The sequence below is a fragment of the Leptopilina boulardi genome, unplaced genomic scaffold (assembly GCF_019393585.1).
Source record: "Leptopilina boulardi isolate dan_hultmark-lab unplaced genomic scaffold, ZJU_Lbou_2.1 LbouV2_325, whole genome shotgun sequence".
NCBI lineage: Eukaryota > Metazoa > Arthropoda > Insecta > Hymenoptera > Figitidae > Leptopilina > Leptopilina boulardi.
In genome coordinates, this window is record NW_026137891.1 from 2718328 (window position 1) to 2734686 (window position 16359).

General features: G+C 23.8%; 2 protein-coding genes across 2 annotated transcripts; both read right to left on the reverse strand.

Moving 5' to 3' along the window:
* Positions 1–398: 398 nt before the first annotated feature.
* On the reverse strand, positions 399–3622 carry LOC127284543 (putative inositol monophosphatase 3). Its single transcript, XM_051310020.1, has 7 exons — positions 3270–3622; positions 2906–3154; positions 2638–2786; positions 2435–2552; positions 2242–2341; positions 821–2154; positions 399–536 (listed from the first exon to the last, which is right to left on the reverse strand). The coding sequence occupies exons 1-6, from the start codon at positions 3493–3495 to the stop codon at positions 2013–2015; spliced, it is 984 nt and encodes a 327-aa protein (XP_051165977.1). The 5' UTR covers positions 3496–3622; the 3' UTR covers positions 399–536; positions 821–2012.
* An 844-nt stretch (positions 3623–4466) lies between these two features.
* On the reverse strand, positions 4467–9934 carry LOC127284546 (junctional adhesion molecule 2A-like). Its single transcript, XM_051310024.1, has 6 exons — positions 9654–9934; positions 6572–6777; positions 5772–5904; positions 5496–5629; positions 5184–5382; positions 4467–5069 (listed from the first exon to the last, which is right to left on the reverse strand). Exons 1-6 carry the CDS (start codon positions 9718–9720, stop codon positions 4954–4956), a joined length of 855 nt encoding a protein of 284 aa, XP_051165981.1. The 5' UTR covers positions 9721–9934; the 3' UTR covers positions 4467–4953.
* Between the last annotated feature and the right edge of the window lie 6425 nt (positions 9935–16359).

Here is a 16359-nt window from a genome sequence, read left to right on the forward strand (position 1 = left end):
CTCAACTTTTTAATTAATTGAAGAAAAAAAAATGTTTAAACAAGAAATGCACAGATCTCAGTTTTGTTATTTTTTATTTAAATTTTTTTTTAGAAAAATTTTAGTTAATGTATAAAAACGTTCGATTTATATTTAAGATTAGTTTTTTAAGTATTAGGTGAATATATAATAATATATATATATATAGAGAGAGAATTCACTCAATTCTGTATAAGTTTAGCTGTTGTTTTATGTCATCCATTGATGATTCTGGAAATAAATCTTGACGATCCTGAATTAATTTCATGACCTGCATTAATGTTTGTGATTCTTTCCTGTGAAATATTTTATATAAAAACAAAAAAAAGCATGTTGAATATACGCAAATTAAATGTATTATGTTCTTAATTATTTACTCACTCTTTTTCTTTATCTTTATTTTGCGAAGTAATAAATTTTTGTTCCATTACTTTTTGTTTTGCTTGCTTGAAACTTGCTTGTAAACCTTGACGAATAATTTCATCATTTTTTTCTATTTTAATAACCGCTTTTTGTTTCTATTTATATATAAAAAAAATATTTCATAATAGTTAATATTGTATAATTATTGCTAATGATTAATATTTACTTAACTATTATAGAAATTATTACTATACAATTAAAATTAATAGTTTAATTTTGTTTTTTAAAATAATAAATTTGTTTTCTTTATTGCAAAATCAAAATATTCATAACCTATTTGAAAAAAAGTTTTAATGATCGATAAAATTGTACTAAATTCCGAAAAATATAGTAAAAATTGTTACTTTATTTTGTAAATAGAAAAAATGTTTGAACTTACTCGCTTGTAAAGTCGTAAATTAAAAAATACTGCAAATATAATTGTAAAAACAGTTATTGAAATTTCAACTATATAAACATTTGCAAAATCAATAAAATTAGATAAAGTTGGCAAAAATGTATTCATTATTCATAATAACAATTGAAATTGAATATCACAAAATGTAAACAAAAAATATAAGAAACAGTTTGTATATTTTAATTTTGAGGTTATACAGCACTAAACTTATAAATATTTCCCCTAGAACCAACATCAATTACATATACATATATTATTTTAGACATGACGACAGAGATAATTTTAAATCTGAGTGCGATAAAATATTTAATATAAAACTCATTAAAAGTAGAAATATATTGAAAAATGTAAAAAACAAATTATATATACGTATTTATATAAATATATAGTTTTATGTTTAAAAAGTTAATAATAGAAATATTTAACTAATATGACAATAAACAAACTGTTCTGATAATTTATTATAGTTCTTTTAAATTTTGTATATTTTACAACCTATTACACTATAGAAGCGCTGGAATTAATTATGTAAATATATTTTTACATATATATATATACATATAATAATAAATATATTATCCCTTGAAAATTGTTTATAAAAGATTTTAAAGAACTATATTTACACAGTAAAAATATATTTCTAAAAGAAAAACTTTTCATACAGAAGTCAAAAGAAATCTTAAATTCTCCTAAATGTGATTTTTTTTCATAAATATATATTATATAAAAATTCTATTCTATAAAATCATGTAAATTATAGATATAATAATCTAAAATCTATCCAATTGTACATAATCTACATTCAAATGAATATTTGTTAATGAACTTTTTAATCAATAAAATATAAAACTGCCCACTAATGACTAGCTGAAAATAACTAATTATTTGTTTGTATATTTTAAGAAAAGACAAAAATTTTACTTTACATATAATAAAAAGATTAGAAAAATTTGTTCCTTTATATCATAGAAATTTAAAAGAAATTGTCTAAAAAAGAAACTAGTATATTGGAAGAACAATTTCTAATGATTCTCTTATATTTCAAGAATTTTCATTCTAAATTGAAATTGAAATCTTAAATCAGTAATTATTTGGGCCCCAAAATATTTGAAATTTCCGATTCACTAAACGTGATTCTATACATTTTTTTTTTGAATCGATATGATTAAATTCTTTAAACGTTATTAAATTTGTCTAAATACCAATTATGATCTTTCATTGTAGCTAATACACCGGAATTTAATACAGTTGGATCATTTGCACCAAATGAAATTCGTCCAGAGCTGGTTAAAGGTGTCATTCTTCCACCTAGTGTCCTAATAATAAAGAATGAATGAATGAAATATAAATTAAATTATTTTTAAATAAAATTTTGTAATTTTTCAAAACTAAATAATTTTTACCTGATAATAGCAGAACACGCACAAATATCCCATTTTTTAATTGCAGTCATATGAACGTACGCTGTTGCATTACCAGCGACAACTTCCAAAGTTTTATAACCTACGAATTAATTAATAAATTAATTATTTTAGTTATTAGTTAATTAATAAAGAATTATTGTAATAATTATATATTAAATTAAAAAAAAAATACCAGCTCCAGCTGCTGAAATAATTTGTACATTGTCTCCAAAAGCTAATCTAGAAGCATTTTGTATCGTTCCAGCATGAGATCTCGAAACAATCAGTACTGGAACTTTATTATCTTCTGGCTGTTTATTGAAAATTAAAAATTAAAAATTAAATATATATAAAGTGAACAAAATAAAAATAATTTTTGATTTTTATTATTTTTACCAGATGAATTTTAAAATTATCTGAAGATCCATGATCAACCCAAGCCCAATATGTTGATTTTGATTCAAAAGGTTTGTGTATCACTCCAATAATTGGTTCTTTTTTAATTGATATACAAACCATTGTTGTAACATATTGTAATAAATTTTCTAGAAAATAGAAAAGAAGTATATAATATATTAATATAAAATAGAAAATTATAATTTTCTATGATTTGTATTTTATTATTGAAATATCAGTCAATCGCTATATAATAATTTTAAATAACCTGTAAATTCTTTAGTTGCATCTAGAGGATCAATCCAAATGGTAACATCATTTACATTAACAAAAAAATCATCAAATTTCCAATCATCAATATTTTTGAATGAATCTGTTAAATCAAAAACATTAACTTTGTCGCATTCTTTCGATTTTTCTTCAGATATAACTGTTATTTTGGGAAATGCTGCTTTAAGTGCATTATACATTGCACAGTGTGATTTATAATCAGCTGCTGTTACTGGATCATTTACACCTTTAGAAAATAATAAATTACAATAAAAAATGAATAAATTATAACTTACAAATTTTGAGTCAAAGAAATTCTATCCCAGTTTAAAGATACATAATTAACAATGAAAGAAATTTACCTTCATTTGTTTTTCCTTTGCTCTCAATATTCAATCGTCTATTATTATGAACATCAATTATTTCCAAACCTCCAATTTCTGCTGCTTTTATTGCACCAGCAAGAAGTGTTTTCATTGATATTGTATTTGTTGACGTACGAACAGAATAAAGATAAACTAAAATTAAAAGTCCTCCAATTACACAAAGACCGAGTTTACGTATTCGTAAATTGGCACCGAGATACATTTTTCTGTTAGTATTTATTTTTTCTTCTTTATTTATTGCAGAAAAATGACTTTTTTTGTTTAAAAATTCAACATCGCAGCCATGTTTTGTTTTTGTTATTTGTTGTTGGTCGAATATTGACAGTGTTGCCAATATAAAATATAGTTCCAGTTTTGTCCGCCTTTAAAAAAAGAAAAAGCTCATTAGCTCTTTTTAAAAATTTGCGGAAAATAAGTAGCCAATGAGCGCAATAGTTAAGGAAATTTTAATTATTACCGCGTAATTTTAAAATATCAAGAAAAATAAATTGACATATTAAAAAATGTGCAAAAATATTGTAATTTTATTTTAACTAAAGAATTAAGTAAAATTAGAAGAGTATTTTGTAAACAATTTATTATCTTTTATTTAAAATAAGTAATTTGTCACTTATTATTAAAACTTAACGATTAAACGCAATATAAACACATTTTATCTTGTAAACAGCAAATAATGTTATATATATTATATACACAGCATATTATGTATATTAAAAATCTGCACAACTCAATTGAATATTAATATAGATCTTCGGAAGCATAATAATCATTTTCTTATCGAACGACTCGTTTAATCGCGGAATGTGTCTTCACAGGGAAACAGCGGTGGATGTATTATATAAATTTTTCTCATTAAATAAAATATTTCGCTTTTTTTATAAATATAATTTGCAAAATAAATTTAAAATCCACATTTTGAAAAATTAAATTAAATTTTTTTTTATTATAAAGTCGATATGTAAGAAATTGAATTCTTAAAATTCATAAAAATAAAAAAAGTAGATTTTAAAAATATTTTTTCTCCATTTTTTTACAAGTTGAGAATTAAGTTTTATTTTTCGAATCCACGCTGTTTTTTTTTTTATTTAAGTCAGTCTACTCTTATTCCCTGTATTTTTCTACTATCCGTAGAACTTTTTTGACACAATAAAATTTTCTATTCTTCGTTTAAAGTTTTGCTTTTTTCTAATATTTGTATAGCGCCTAGACATCGAGGCAAAATTTCTATATGCCAAAAATATTATCTGGCAATAAACTGCATGTTTCATTTTGTCTATTCATCATTTTCCATCTTTCATAATTTGTTTTTCTCTTTTTTTTGTTTTATTTTGGCTTTTATATATTATTTTTTTCGATGATTTATTGTTCGTCGGATGAAAAAGTCGTGATTTGATGTTTCGAAAATGTTGTGACGAAACTAAAAGGGAAGACACACAATAATAAATTTGCAAACTTTTTTTTGATTCGATTGTTTTTTTTCACCTTTTTTTTTCTCCTTTTTTCTCTTTTTTTTTGTTGAAAATTGATGCTTTTGGAAAAAATGTATGAATGATTGTTCCTTTCTTATTTTTTTCTTCCTTGCTTATTTTTTTTTGTTTTTTTTTGTTTTTTTTTTTTTTTTGCTTAAAATTACACATTAATTAGCCTAGAGCAATTGACTTTATAGAGGAATCATTTTTTGCACAGCACAGAGCACTGAAGTTATTATTATTAACGACAGTTTTTCAGTAAGTCTTTTTGACGAAGAATGAATTGTCGGGGCTGGAATTACTTGCACTAAAACATTAAAATAAAAATAATTTAATTTAATAATTAAAATTAAAAAAAAAATAATAAAAATAATAATTAAAAATGTTAAATAAATAGTTTAATAAAAATGGATTAACTTACCGATTTCAGTAGCGAACCTTTCATCGGCAAATTTTCCATACTGATTGAATTCTGGAATAGTACCACGACAGTTTATCTCTAATTCATTATTTTCATTAATTAATAATTCGGTTATTTTTGTCTTCAAATATATACTGGATGACATTAAATTATTATTGTGTTTTTGGTGTGGATGCATAATTATATCATTATATGGTACCTGAAATTTTATTTACAAATATTAATGACAATTTTGTTTTATTTAAAACAAAATTACATTATTTACATTATTTAAATGCAATTTAATGTAATGCAAATATTTAATGCAATTACCCTTTTTTCATTGATATACCACGTTAAAGAAGGGGCTGGAGCTGTAGGTGAGGAAGAACAATTTCCTTCTAAAAATTCTCCCACGACATAAATTGACTTATCTAAAGTTATTACTGGTGGTCCAGTTTGTGGTACTAAAAGATATTAAAAATTTTGAATCACTAGTTTTGTAAATCGTGATTAACTTTTATAATTCAAATTAATTAGTTTCATTAACAAAATTTGTCATTACTTAAATTACTATATAATTGCATTATCAGGAAAAAAAACACTCACCTATTACTTCTAATTTCTCTTGTTTAGATTCTGTTTCAAAAATTGGAGATAAAGTAGAAACTTCGCAGGAATACATTCCTCTATCCGAGAATGTGACCTTTTTTAATGTGATTGTCTTGCCATCCGACGAATGCTAAAGTGTAAATCGATAAAACGAAAATTATTTAAAAAATCAATGTATTGAATATTTGACAATGTAGAAAAAAACAGTTTTTTTTTTAATTTTCAATAATAATAATAATTTTAAATTCCATTAAAAATATAAAGTATTCATTAAAATACTCTTGTCATGTTACATTTTAACAGAATAAAATAAATTAAAAAGATTTTCAAACTGGAACACATGTACAATTAATATAGGCATTGATTAAATCAGAAACACCTGGACTGAAATGTCACGAAGAAAAGTTTAGATTACACTTCACTAAACTAGTGAAACTGTTATAAAAATAGTCACCCTTTATTTTCCACAGACCTACTTACTCTTTTTTCCAAATGAGAATAAAAGAAACTTTAATAAAACTTTAACTCAGTTTACTTAAAACGACATATTATTCTTTTACCATTTCATCTAAATTGTTATTTCAATATTGTTTGTTTAAGTTTTACAAAAGTTGTTGAGTATTTTTTTATTTTTAGATCATATAACAAAAAATTAAAAATAAAATGTCAAATTTTTATTTTTTAAATAAATTAAATTTCAAAAAATATAATTTAAGAGAAGATAAAATCAAAGTTGAAAATATTTTTAAAATTTGAATTAATATAAAGGAAAAAGTAAAAAAAAAAATTTAACGTACCTCAAGATTGGAATTTTTATTCGGAATATTAAACGGTGGACTTCGATCGCTTATATATTGAAATATTTTTTTATTATCCTTATAAAATTCCACCTTACGAAGATTGCTTTCATCAGAGACATTGTGAGTACAGATCAAAGTTGCATCAGTGTGATATTCTACATAATGCGGCGCAACAAGCTGTACGTGCAGCGTACAAGTTGCATCTGTAAATCAAAATCGAAAAATATTAAATTTAATATAGAAATTAAGTGCATTTTGCATTCATTATTTATTTACATCTGTTAAAATTTACACATATGACACATTATAGATTTTAAATAAATCAATTTTCTCTGAGCAATTTAAATATAAAGAAAAATATTTTAATAAATTCCACATTAAATATTATATTTTTGAAAATTGTAAAAATTAATAAGTAATAAAATAGGAAGAAAAAAAGTTCATTAATTAAAATAGAAATAAAATAGAAACGTGATTTATTTAAATATTAATTTTTTTAAATTTGCTATCAAATATTCAAATAAAAATAAATTGAATATTTCCATTCGTAATTCAGTTACTCTTGTGAAGAGATGAATCTCTCAGTTTTTTTTCTTCTAATGAAATCATCGATTTCAAATATTAAGAAAAAAAAATATGACCCAAATATTTTTTCAGAATTTTTAATTTCAATTGAAAATATAAATTATTTTCTATCATATTCAAAATATATAGAATAAAATAAATATTTATTCAAAAGTTGTTTTTCAAAGGCAAATAATTTAAATGATTAAATATTTTGAAAACTCAGTTTTATCAATATTATAAATTAGTGGTATTTTTTTTCCTGTTTATCTGTCATCATTATATGTTGAGAGAATTAACTAAGTCACGCAAGAAAAAATTATGAATCTAGACTACACGTCTAGACTTACGATATATAATCATGTTAAAAAATTATTCCATACTTTATTGCACGTTATTTAAATTAATTTTTAATCTATTTCCTTTATTTTTATTAAATTAACAAAGAATATTTTGTTAGCTAAGAATTTTCATTTTAAAACATTTTTGAAAAGTACAAAAAAAAAAAATAATCTTTTTGATGTCTGAAAATTTTAAATATAATTTTATTCTCAGACACAAAATACTAAAAAATTCATTAATTTCTTCTATTAAAAGGAAATTAAAAAAAAATAAATGTAAACGAATATTTCATTGAATAAAATAATAGTTTTCCTTTTCAAATGTAAATGAAAGTAAAAAAAAAATTTTATTTATAGTACAAGTGTTATATTTTGTTGTTTTAAGAATTAAATTAAGAATTGAAGAAAAAAATGAGACAAAGTGAACGAACCCATCAAGGGTTGTTAATAAATTACAGGTGTGAAGAGTCCTTTATCAGTAAATGATGTGAGCTACCCTGTTGCTCGGAGGCGTTACTATGTATCGATTACAGAAATCGTGTTACTTGGTCATAAATATTGATATAACTCTATAAAAAAAATCTTTTTTTATAGGCCGACTTATATCTTAAAAAGGTAGAAAATATATTACAATATTTGAAGTTTCACATAAATTACAAAAAATAAAACAACAAACAATTAGAAAAACTATATATAATAAATAATATAAATATGGAAAAAAATAATATGATTATAGATTAAATATATTTATTTTACATAAAATATAATAATATATTATTATCATTCCTTTGTCATCATCCTTTTATTTTGTATCGATATGATGAGACAGAGAGTGTATTGATTAAAGATATTTTTAAAAATAAGTTAAAATAAAATATTTATTTTTTGAATTAAGTTTTTCACATCCTCTTCTTATTTTAAAGAAATTAATATTTAATCCATCTATAATATAAGTTTCAAATAAATAAAATTCTATTTCATTTAAAAATTAATTTTTTTTCATTTAATAATTTAATTTTAAATAAGTCACTTAATTGTTAAGAAATTAATATTTAATTCAACAAAAAAAAATTTATATTTCAAAGTAAACTATATTCGAATAAATAATAGAAATTATTTGAATTAAATCATTTTTTTTTTTTTTTTTTTATTATAGTTTCACTGAAAAGGATAAATTATTATAGAAACAATTAAACTGTCAAATAATAATACATTAGTGAATAAGATAAAAAAAATCCTGAAACTTTCAAATAGAGTATACTGAATAAATTCACGCTTTTCTATTATTGTTCTATAAGGGAGAAATTTTCTTTCACGGCTACAATAATACAGACAATGAATCTATTGTTTAAGTAAAAATATCTTAACCCATATTTTTTTTCTCTTTGTTTATTTAAAAAACATGTTCTCGGACATAAATTTATTTAAATAAAATAAAAAATAATTATTAAAATTTAAACAAGTACTTCGAGGACATATTTTTAAGTTAAAAAAATGTTTTTTATAAAATAGTTTAATAAAAATAAATATCAATAAAAGCTTTTTTAAATTAATGAAAAATTGATTGTTACCAAAATTTTTTGATTAAAAAAAATTCTCTTAATTAAAATTTTTAATTAACTATTTAATTAAATATTAAATTTTTCTTTGATACAGTTTATTTAGTTCAAATATAAATTATTTAATTCAACTATTATTGAATTTTATTTTAATATTGATAATGAATAATATTATTTGAATAAAATAAATTTTTTTTTACAACGTACAATTAAATTATGATAAAATTTAAAACCTATGGAAAAAAATTTTCTGTATGAAAATATTTTTGATAAAATTGAATTTAATTGTTTTTTTTTATTTTTTTATTTCCCTACTCATCACTATTAACACGTACTCTAGAATTTCATTCAGCTTCTCGGTAACAATAAGTGAAAAAGGGGTGGGAGTATATGAGCGTATCACAAACTATGCTTTGCAATCCATCTAGCTGCATTTCCGTTACTCATGTGGGTGTTTCGGACGTAAAACGAGAAACGAGAGGGAGTGATTCAAATTATATGTATATATATATGTGCCTGTATATATGTATATACGTGTGGGCGAGATTATAGAGAGACTGTCTGAAATTGCATATATATGTTATAATCTGCGGAAAAAGGGAGATCGAGACTTACATGAAAATAACAGTAAAATATAGAATATGAAGAGGAATTGTTTCCAATTGGCTTGTTGACGCGGCATTATCACTAAATATTTTCTTTGAATTGACAATTTAATATGATAGATATATAGTTGAAACTACGTAATTTAATTATTATTTATTTTATTATTTTTTTTTAATAAAAATGTGCGACTATTTTATACAGTGTGTGTGCCTTTAAACTACACAACTCCGTGCCGAGTCGGCGCTACAACTGGAACTAGCTTTTCGATCGCTTTACCTTCAACCACCCCCTATCATGGGAATGAATGAGATCTAGAGTGGAAACTTGGAACTGTGACCAAAACCCACGGAAAATGGTCTTTTGAAGCGCCATCTCCTGCCATAAGGATATCAGGAGTCAGGATAATAGAATCCTTTCTCAATTGTCGCTTCAAATTCAATATCCGGATCTTAAGGACACATCCTATTGACTTTTCATTCCTCAAATAAATTCATATATAACAACCTACATGCGCACTCGATACACCACTTTTTTTTTTAAATCAACATCTAAAATCAGATCATTTTTCAAATTAAAAATTTAAAAATTCTTATTATAGAATGTTTTAACATTAATTATTAAAATAAATTTCAATTAAAGTAAAGATAAACTTCTCGAAATTTTCCTTTTATAAACGGATGATATTTTTTGTACTTATTGCAGTGAAATAAAATAATCCGAATAAAACAAGAATTAAAAAAAAAAATGAGTAAAAATGTAAAGGGAGGAAAACCATCCCTTTAGATATAAAACCAACCCTCCGGGCATTTGAATAAGTTCTCTTAACTTCTGTTATTTTAACAAGTATTCTTCACTTGAGAGGTATTCTTAAGATTCTCTAAATTACAATTTCCCTTTTATTTGGATAATGAATTCTTTTTTTTTCTTTTTTTTTTATTAATCAGATTAATTTGAAATTAATTCGTATCGTTTGCTTTAGCTTATGAGACAATAGTTTTGAACGTTCAAATGAACGAAATTTTTTTTTGCAACTTCTTTAAGTATTAATTTTATTACAAAATATTTGTTTTAATTATCTAAAAAAAGTTATTAATTTAACAATTGTTTAATTTATTGTTTTATTTTATATTGTCATCAGAATTTTTAATAATTTATAAATTGAAAAAAATATTTCCTTCATTTGAAAGTTCAGAACTTTTGGCTCATTTTCGCTTCCTGTCTAACTTAAAAGATTTATACTACTGAAAATGTATAGATCAATGTCTGACAGAAATTAGTTATTACTACTTACGCGAAACTTTTTATCAATGTAGAATAATTAAAATTTTCAAATAGTTTTAATTGGGTAATTAATTACTGCTATTAATTGAGAAATTTATTTAAATTAATTTATTATTCAAAAGAAAATAGAACTTACCAAACACGATTTTCCATAATGAAATAAAAACATTTTTTTTTTTTTTTTGGCTATTGTCAGAAATCAGTCAATCATTTGATCCTTATTCGTGTCCTTTGATAAAAAAATCTTTTCTGTTCCAACATTATGTTTTTAATATTCTTTCTTATCATTTTCTATTCTTTAGTCGTGTAATAAACATATTATATATTTATTAAAATCTAGATGAAAAATGTGCAAAACATGTGCTGTCAAAATTTGTGGTTATGTTATCAACAACAAACAGCCCGAAGTTTCTCCGACAACAAATTTATGACAAAAAACAAAACATTAATCATTATATATATATATATATATATATAATATTCTGTATATTTATAATAATTTCGTTGATATTTACGTTACCTTTTAATCGAAATAGTTTGAAACTATGTTTAAAATTAAAAAATCAATTTAATAAGCGACGTGAAGTTGGCACCGCAAACTCATTAAATCATTATTAAACTATATCAAATCGTTTGGTAATCGTATGGTAGTGTATGGTAATCAGTTTTAATTGTTTGGTAGTAAATATTAAAAAAGTTATTTAAATTTTAAGTTCAAAGTGCTAACTTCACGGTAGCACTACACTATACAATTTTTTAAGATAATTCAAAGTGGTAACGTTTGGTAGTTGTTTGGTAGTGATTGGTATCTACTTTCTGATGTTTGGTAGTAAAAAAAAACTAAAATATAACATAAAAATAAATGTACAATGATGAACAGGACTGTCATGCTATTCAACATTACGCATGCGCATGACGGTCAGCCATTATGAATTGCCGGCAAAATTTAAATGCAGAACAATTTGTTTAACACCACTTTGGTTAAATCAAATACATGTATAAAGATAAAAATTAAATAAATTCAATTCTCTTAATAAAAAAAAAATATTTTGTATAATTCGTCACATTAAGTTCTTAAAAAAATAAAAATATTTTCTTTAAGTGCTGCAAGAGAAATTATCGTTTTTCAAAATTTCTTTTTTCCCTACAATCCCTGACTGACACAGACGTTTGGTATTGCTTTTTCATCGTTTGGTATTAAAAAATTAAATTGTTAATTAATTAACTATTAAAAAAAATTTTTTTTTCTTTGAGTGCTGCAAGAGAAATTATCGTTTTTCAAAATTTCTTTTTTCCCTACAATCCCTGACTGACACAGACGTTTGGTATTGCTTTTTCATCGTTTGGTATTAAAAAATTAAATTGTTAATTAATTAACTATTAAAAAAATTTTTTTTTTCTTTGAGTGCTGCAAGAGAAATTATCGTTTTTCAAAATTTCTTTTTTCCCTACAATCCCTGACTGACACAGACGTTTGGTATTGCATTTTCATCGTTTGGTATTAAAAAATTAAATTGTTAATTAACTAAAAATGAGAAAAAAATTTTTTTCTTTGAGTGCTGCAAGAGAAATTATCGGTTTTCAAAATTTCTTTTTTCCCTACAATCCCTGACTGACACAGACGTTTGGTATTGCTTTTTCATCGTTTGGTATTAAATAATGAAATTGTCAATTAATTAAATATTAAAAAAAAATTTTTTTTCTTTGAGTGCTGCAAGAGAAATTATCGTTTTTCAAAATTTCTTTTTTCCCTACAATCCCTGACTGACATAGACGTTTGGTATTGCTTTTTCATCGTTTGGTATTAAAAAATGAAATTGTTAATTAATTAACTAGTAAAAAAATTTTTTTTTTCTTTGAGTGCTGCAAGAGAAATTATCGTTTTTCAAAATTTCTTTTTTCCCTACAATCCCTGACTGACACAGACGTTTGGTATTGAATTTTCATCGTTTGGTATTAAAAAATTAAATTGTTAATTAATTAACTATTAAAAAAAATTTTTTTTTCTTTGAGTGCTGCAAGAGAAATTATCGTTTTTCAAAATTTCTTTTTTCCCTACAATCCCTGACTGACACAGACGTTTGGTATTGCTTTTTCATCGTTTGGTATTAAAAAATTAAATTGTTAATTAACTAAAAATGAGAAAAATTTTTTTTTCTTTGAGTGCTGCAAGAGAAATTATCGGTTTTCAAAATTTCTTTTTTCCCTACAATCCCTGACTGACACAGACGTTTGGTATTGCATTTTCATCGTTTGGTATTAAAAAATTAAATTGTTAATTAACTAAAAATGAGAAAAATTTTTTTTTCTTTGAGTGCTGCAAGAGAAATTATCGGTTTTCAAAATTTCTTTTTTCCCTACAATCCCTGACTGACACAGACGTTTGGTATTGCAATTTCATCGTTTGATATTAAAAAATTAAATTGTTAATTAATTAACTATTAAAAAAAATTTTTTTTCTTTGAGTGCTGCAAGAGAAATTATCGTTTTTCAAAATTTCTTTTTTCCCTACAATCCCTGACTGACACAGACGTTTGGTATTGCATTTTCATCGTTTGGTATTAAAAAATTAAATTGTTAATTAACTAAAAATGAGAAAAATTTTTTTTTCTTTGAGTGCTGCAAGAGAAATTATCGGTTTTCAAAATTTCTTTTTTCCCTAAAATCCCTGACTGACACAGACGTTTGGTATTGCAATTTCATCGTTTGTTATTAAAAAATTAAATTGTTAATTAATTAACTATTAAAAAAAATTTTTTTTTCTTTGAGTGCTGCAAGAGAAATTATCGTTTTTCAAAATTTCTTTTTTCCCTACAATCCCTGACTGACACAGACGTTTGGTATTGCTTTTTCATCGTTTGGTATTAAAAAATTAAATTGTTAATTAATTAACTATTAAAAAAATTTTTTTTTTCTTTGAGTGCTGCAAGAGAAATTATCGTTTTTCAAAATTTCTTTTTTCCCTACAATCCCTGACTGACACAGACGTTTGGTATTGCTTTTTCATCGTTTGGTATTAAAAAATTAAATTGTTAATTAACTAAAAATGAGAAAAATTTTTTTTTCTTTGAGTGCTGCAAGAGAAATTATCGGTTTTCAAAATTTCTTTTTTCCCTACAATCCCTGACTGACACAGACGTTTGGTATTGCATTTTCATCGTTTGGTATTAAAAAATTAAATTGTTAATTAACTAAAAATGAGAAAAATTTTTTTTTCTTTGAGTGCTGCAAGAGAAATTATCGGTTTTCAAAATTTCTTTTTTCCCTACAATCCCTGACTGACACAGACGTTTGGTATTGCAATTTCATCGTTTGATATTAAAAAATTAAATTGTTAATTAATTAACTATTAAAAAAAATTTTTTTTCTTTGAGTGCTGCAAGAGAAATTATCGTTTTTCAAAATTTCTTTTTTCCCTACAATCCCTGACTGACACAGACGTTTGGTATTGCATTTTCATCGTTTGGTATTAAAAAATTAAATTGTTAATTAACTAAAAATGAGAAAAATTTTTTTTTCTTTGAGTGCTGCAAGAGAAATTATCGGTTTTCAAAATTTCTTTTTTCCCTAAAATCCCTGACTGACACAGACGTTTGGTATTGCAATTTCATCGTTTGTTATTAAAAAATTAAATTGTTAATTAATTAACTATTAAAAAAAATTTTTTTTTCTTTGAGTGCTGCAAGAGAAATTATCGTTTTTCAAAATTTCTTTTTTCCCTACAATCCCTGACTGACACAGACGTTTGGTATTGCTTTTTCATCGTTTGGTATTAAAAAATTAAATTGTTAATTAATTAACTATTAAAAAAATTTTTTTTTTCTTTGAGTGCTGCAAGAGAAATTATCGTTTTTCAAAATTTCTTTTTTCCCTACAATCCCTGACTGACACAGACGTTTGGTATTGCTTTTTCATCGTTTGGTATTAAAAAATTAAATTGTTAATTAACTAAAAATGAGAAAAATTTTTTTTTCTTTGAGTGCTGCAAGAGAAATTATCGGTTTTCAAAATTTCTTTTTTCCCTACAATCCCTGACTGACACAGACGTTTGGTATTGCATTTTCATCGTTTGGTATTAAAAAATTAAATTGTTAATTAACTAAAAATGAGAAAAATTTTTTTTTCTTTGAGTGCTGCAAGAGAAATTATCGGTTTTCAAAATTTCTTTTTTCCCTACAATCCCTGACTGACACAGACGTTTGGTATTGCAATTTCATCGTTTGATATTAAAAAATTAAATTGTTAATTAATTAACTATTAAAAAAAATTTTTTTTCTTTGAGTGCTGCAAGAGAAATTATCGTTTTTCAAAATTTCTTTTTTCCCTACAATCCCTGACTGACACAGACGTTTGGTATTGCATTTTCATCGTTTGGTATTAAAAAATTAAATTGTTAATTAACTAAAAATGAGAAAAATTTTTTTTTCTTTGAGTGCTGCAAGAGAAATTATCGGTTTTCAAAATTTCTTTTTTCCCTAAAATCCCTGACTGACACAGACGTTTGGTATTGCAATTTCATCGTTTGTTATTAAAAAATTAAATTGTTAATTAATTAACTATTAAAAAAAATTTTTTTTTCTTTGAGTGCTGCAAGAGAAATTATCGTTTTTCAAAATTTCTTTTTTCCCTACAATCCCTGACTGACACAGACGTTTGGTATTGCTTTTTCATCGTTTGGTATTAAAAAATTAAATTGTTAATTAATTAACTATTAAAAAAATTTTTTTTTTCTTTGAGTGCTGCAAGAGAAATTATCGTTTTTCAAAATTTCTTTTTTCCCTACAATCCCTGACTGACACAGACGTTTGGTATTGCTTTTTCATCGTTTGGTATTAAAAAATTAAATTGTTAATTAACTAAAAATGAGAAAAATTTTTTTTTCTTTGAGTGCTGCAAGAGAAATTATCGGTTTTCAAAATTTCTTTTTTCCCTACAATCCCTGACTGACACAGACGTTTGGTATTGCATTTTCATCGTTTGGTATTAAAAAATTAAATTGTTAATTAACTAAAAATGAGAAAAATTTTTTTTTCTTTGAGTGCTGCAAGAGAAATTATCGGTTTTCAAAATTTCTTTTTTCCCTACAATCCCTGACTGACACAGACGTTTGGTATTGCAATTTCATCGTTTGATATTAAAAAATTAAATTGTTAATTAATTAACTATTAAAAAAAATTTTTTTTCTTTGAGTGCTGCAAGAGAAATTATCGTTTTTCAAAATTTCTTTTTTCCCTACAATCCTTGACTGACACAGACGTTTGGTATTGCATTTTCATCGTTTGGTATTAAAAAATTAAATTGTTAATTAACTAAAAATGAGAAAAATTTTTTTTTCTTTGAGTGCTGCAAGAGAAATTATCGTTTTTCAAAATTTCTTTTTTCCCTACAATCCCTGACTGACACAGACGTTTGGTATTGCTTTTTCATCGTTTGG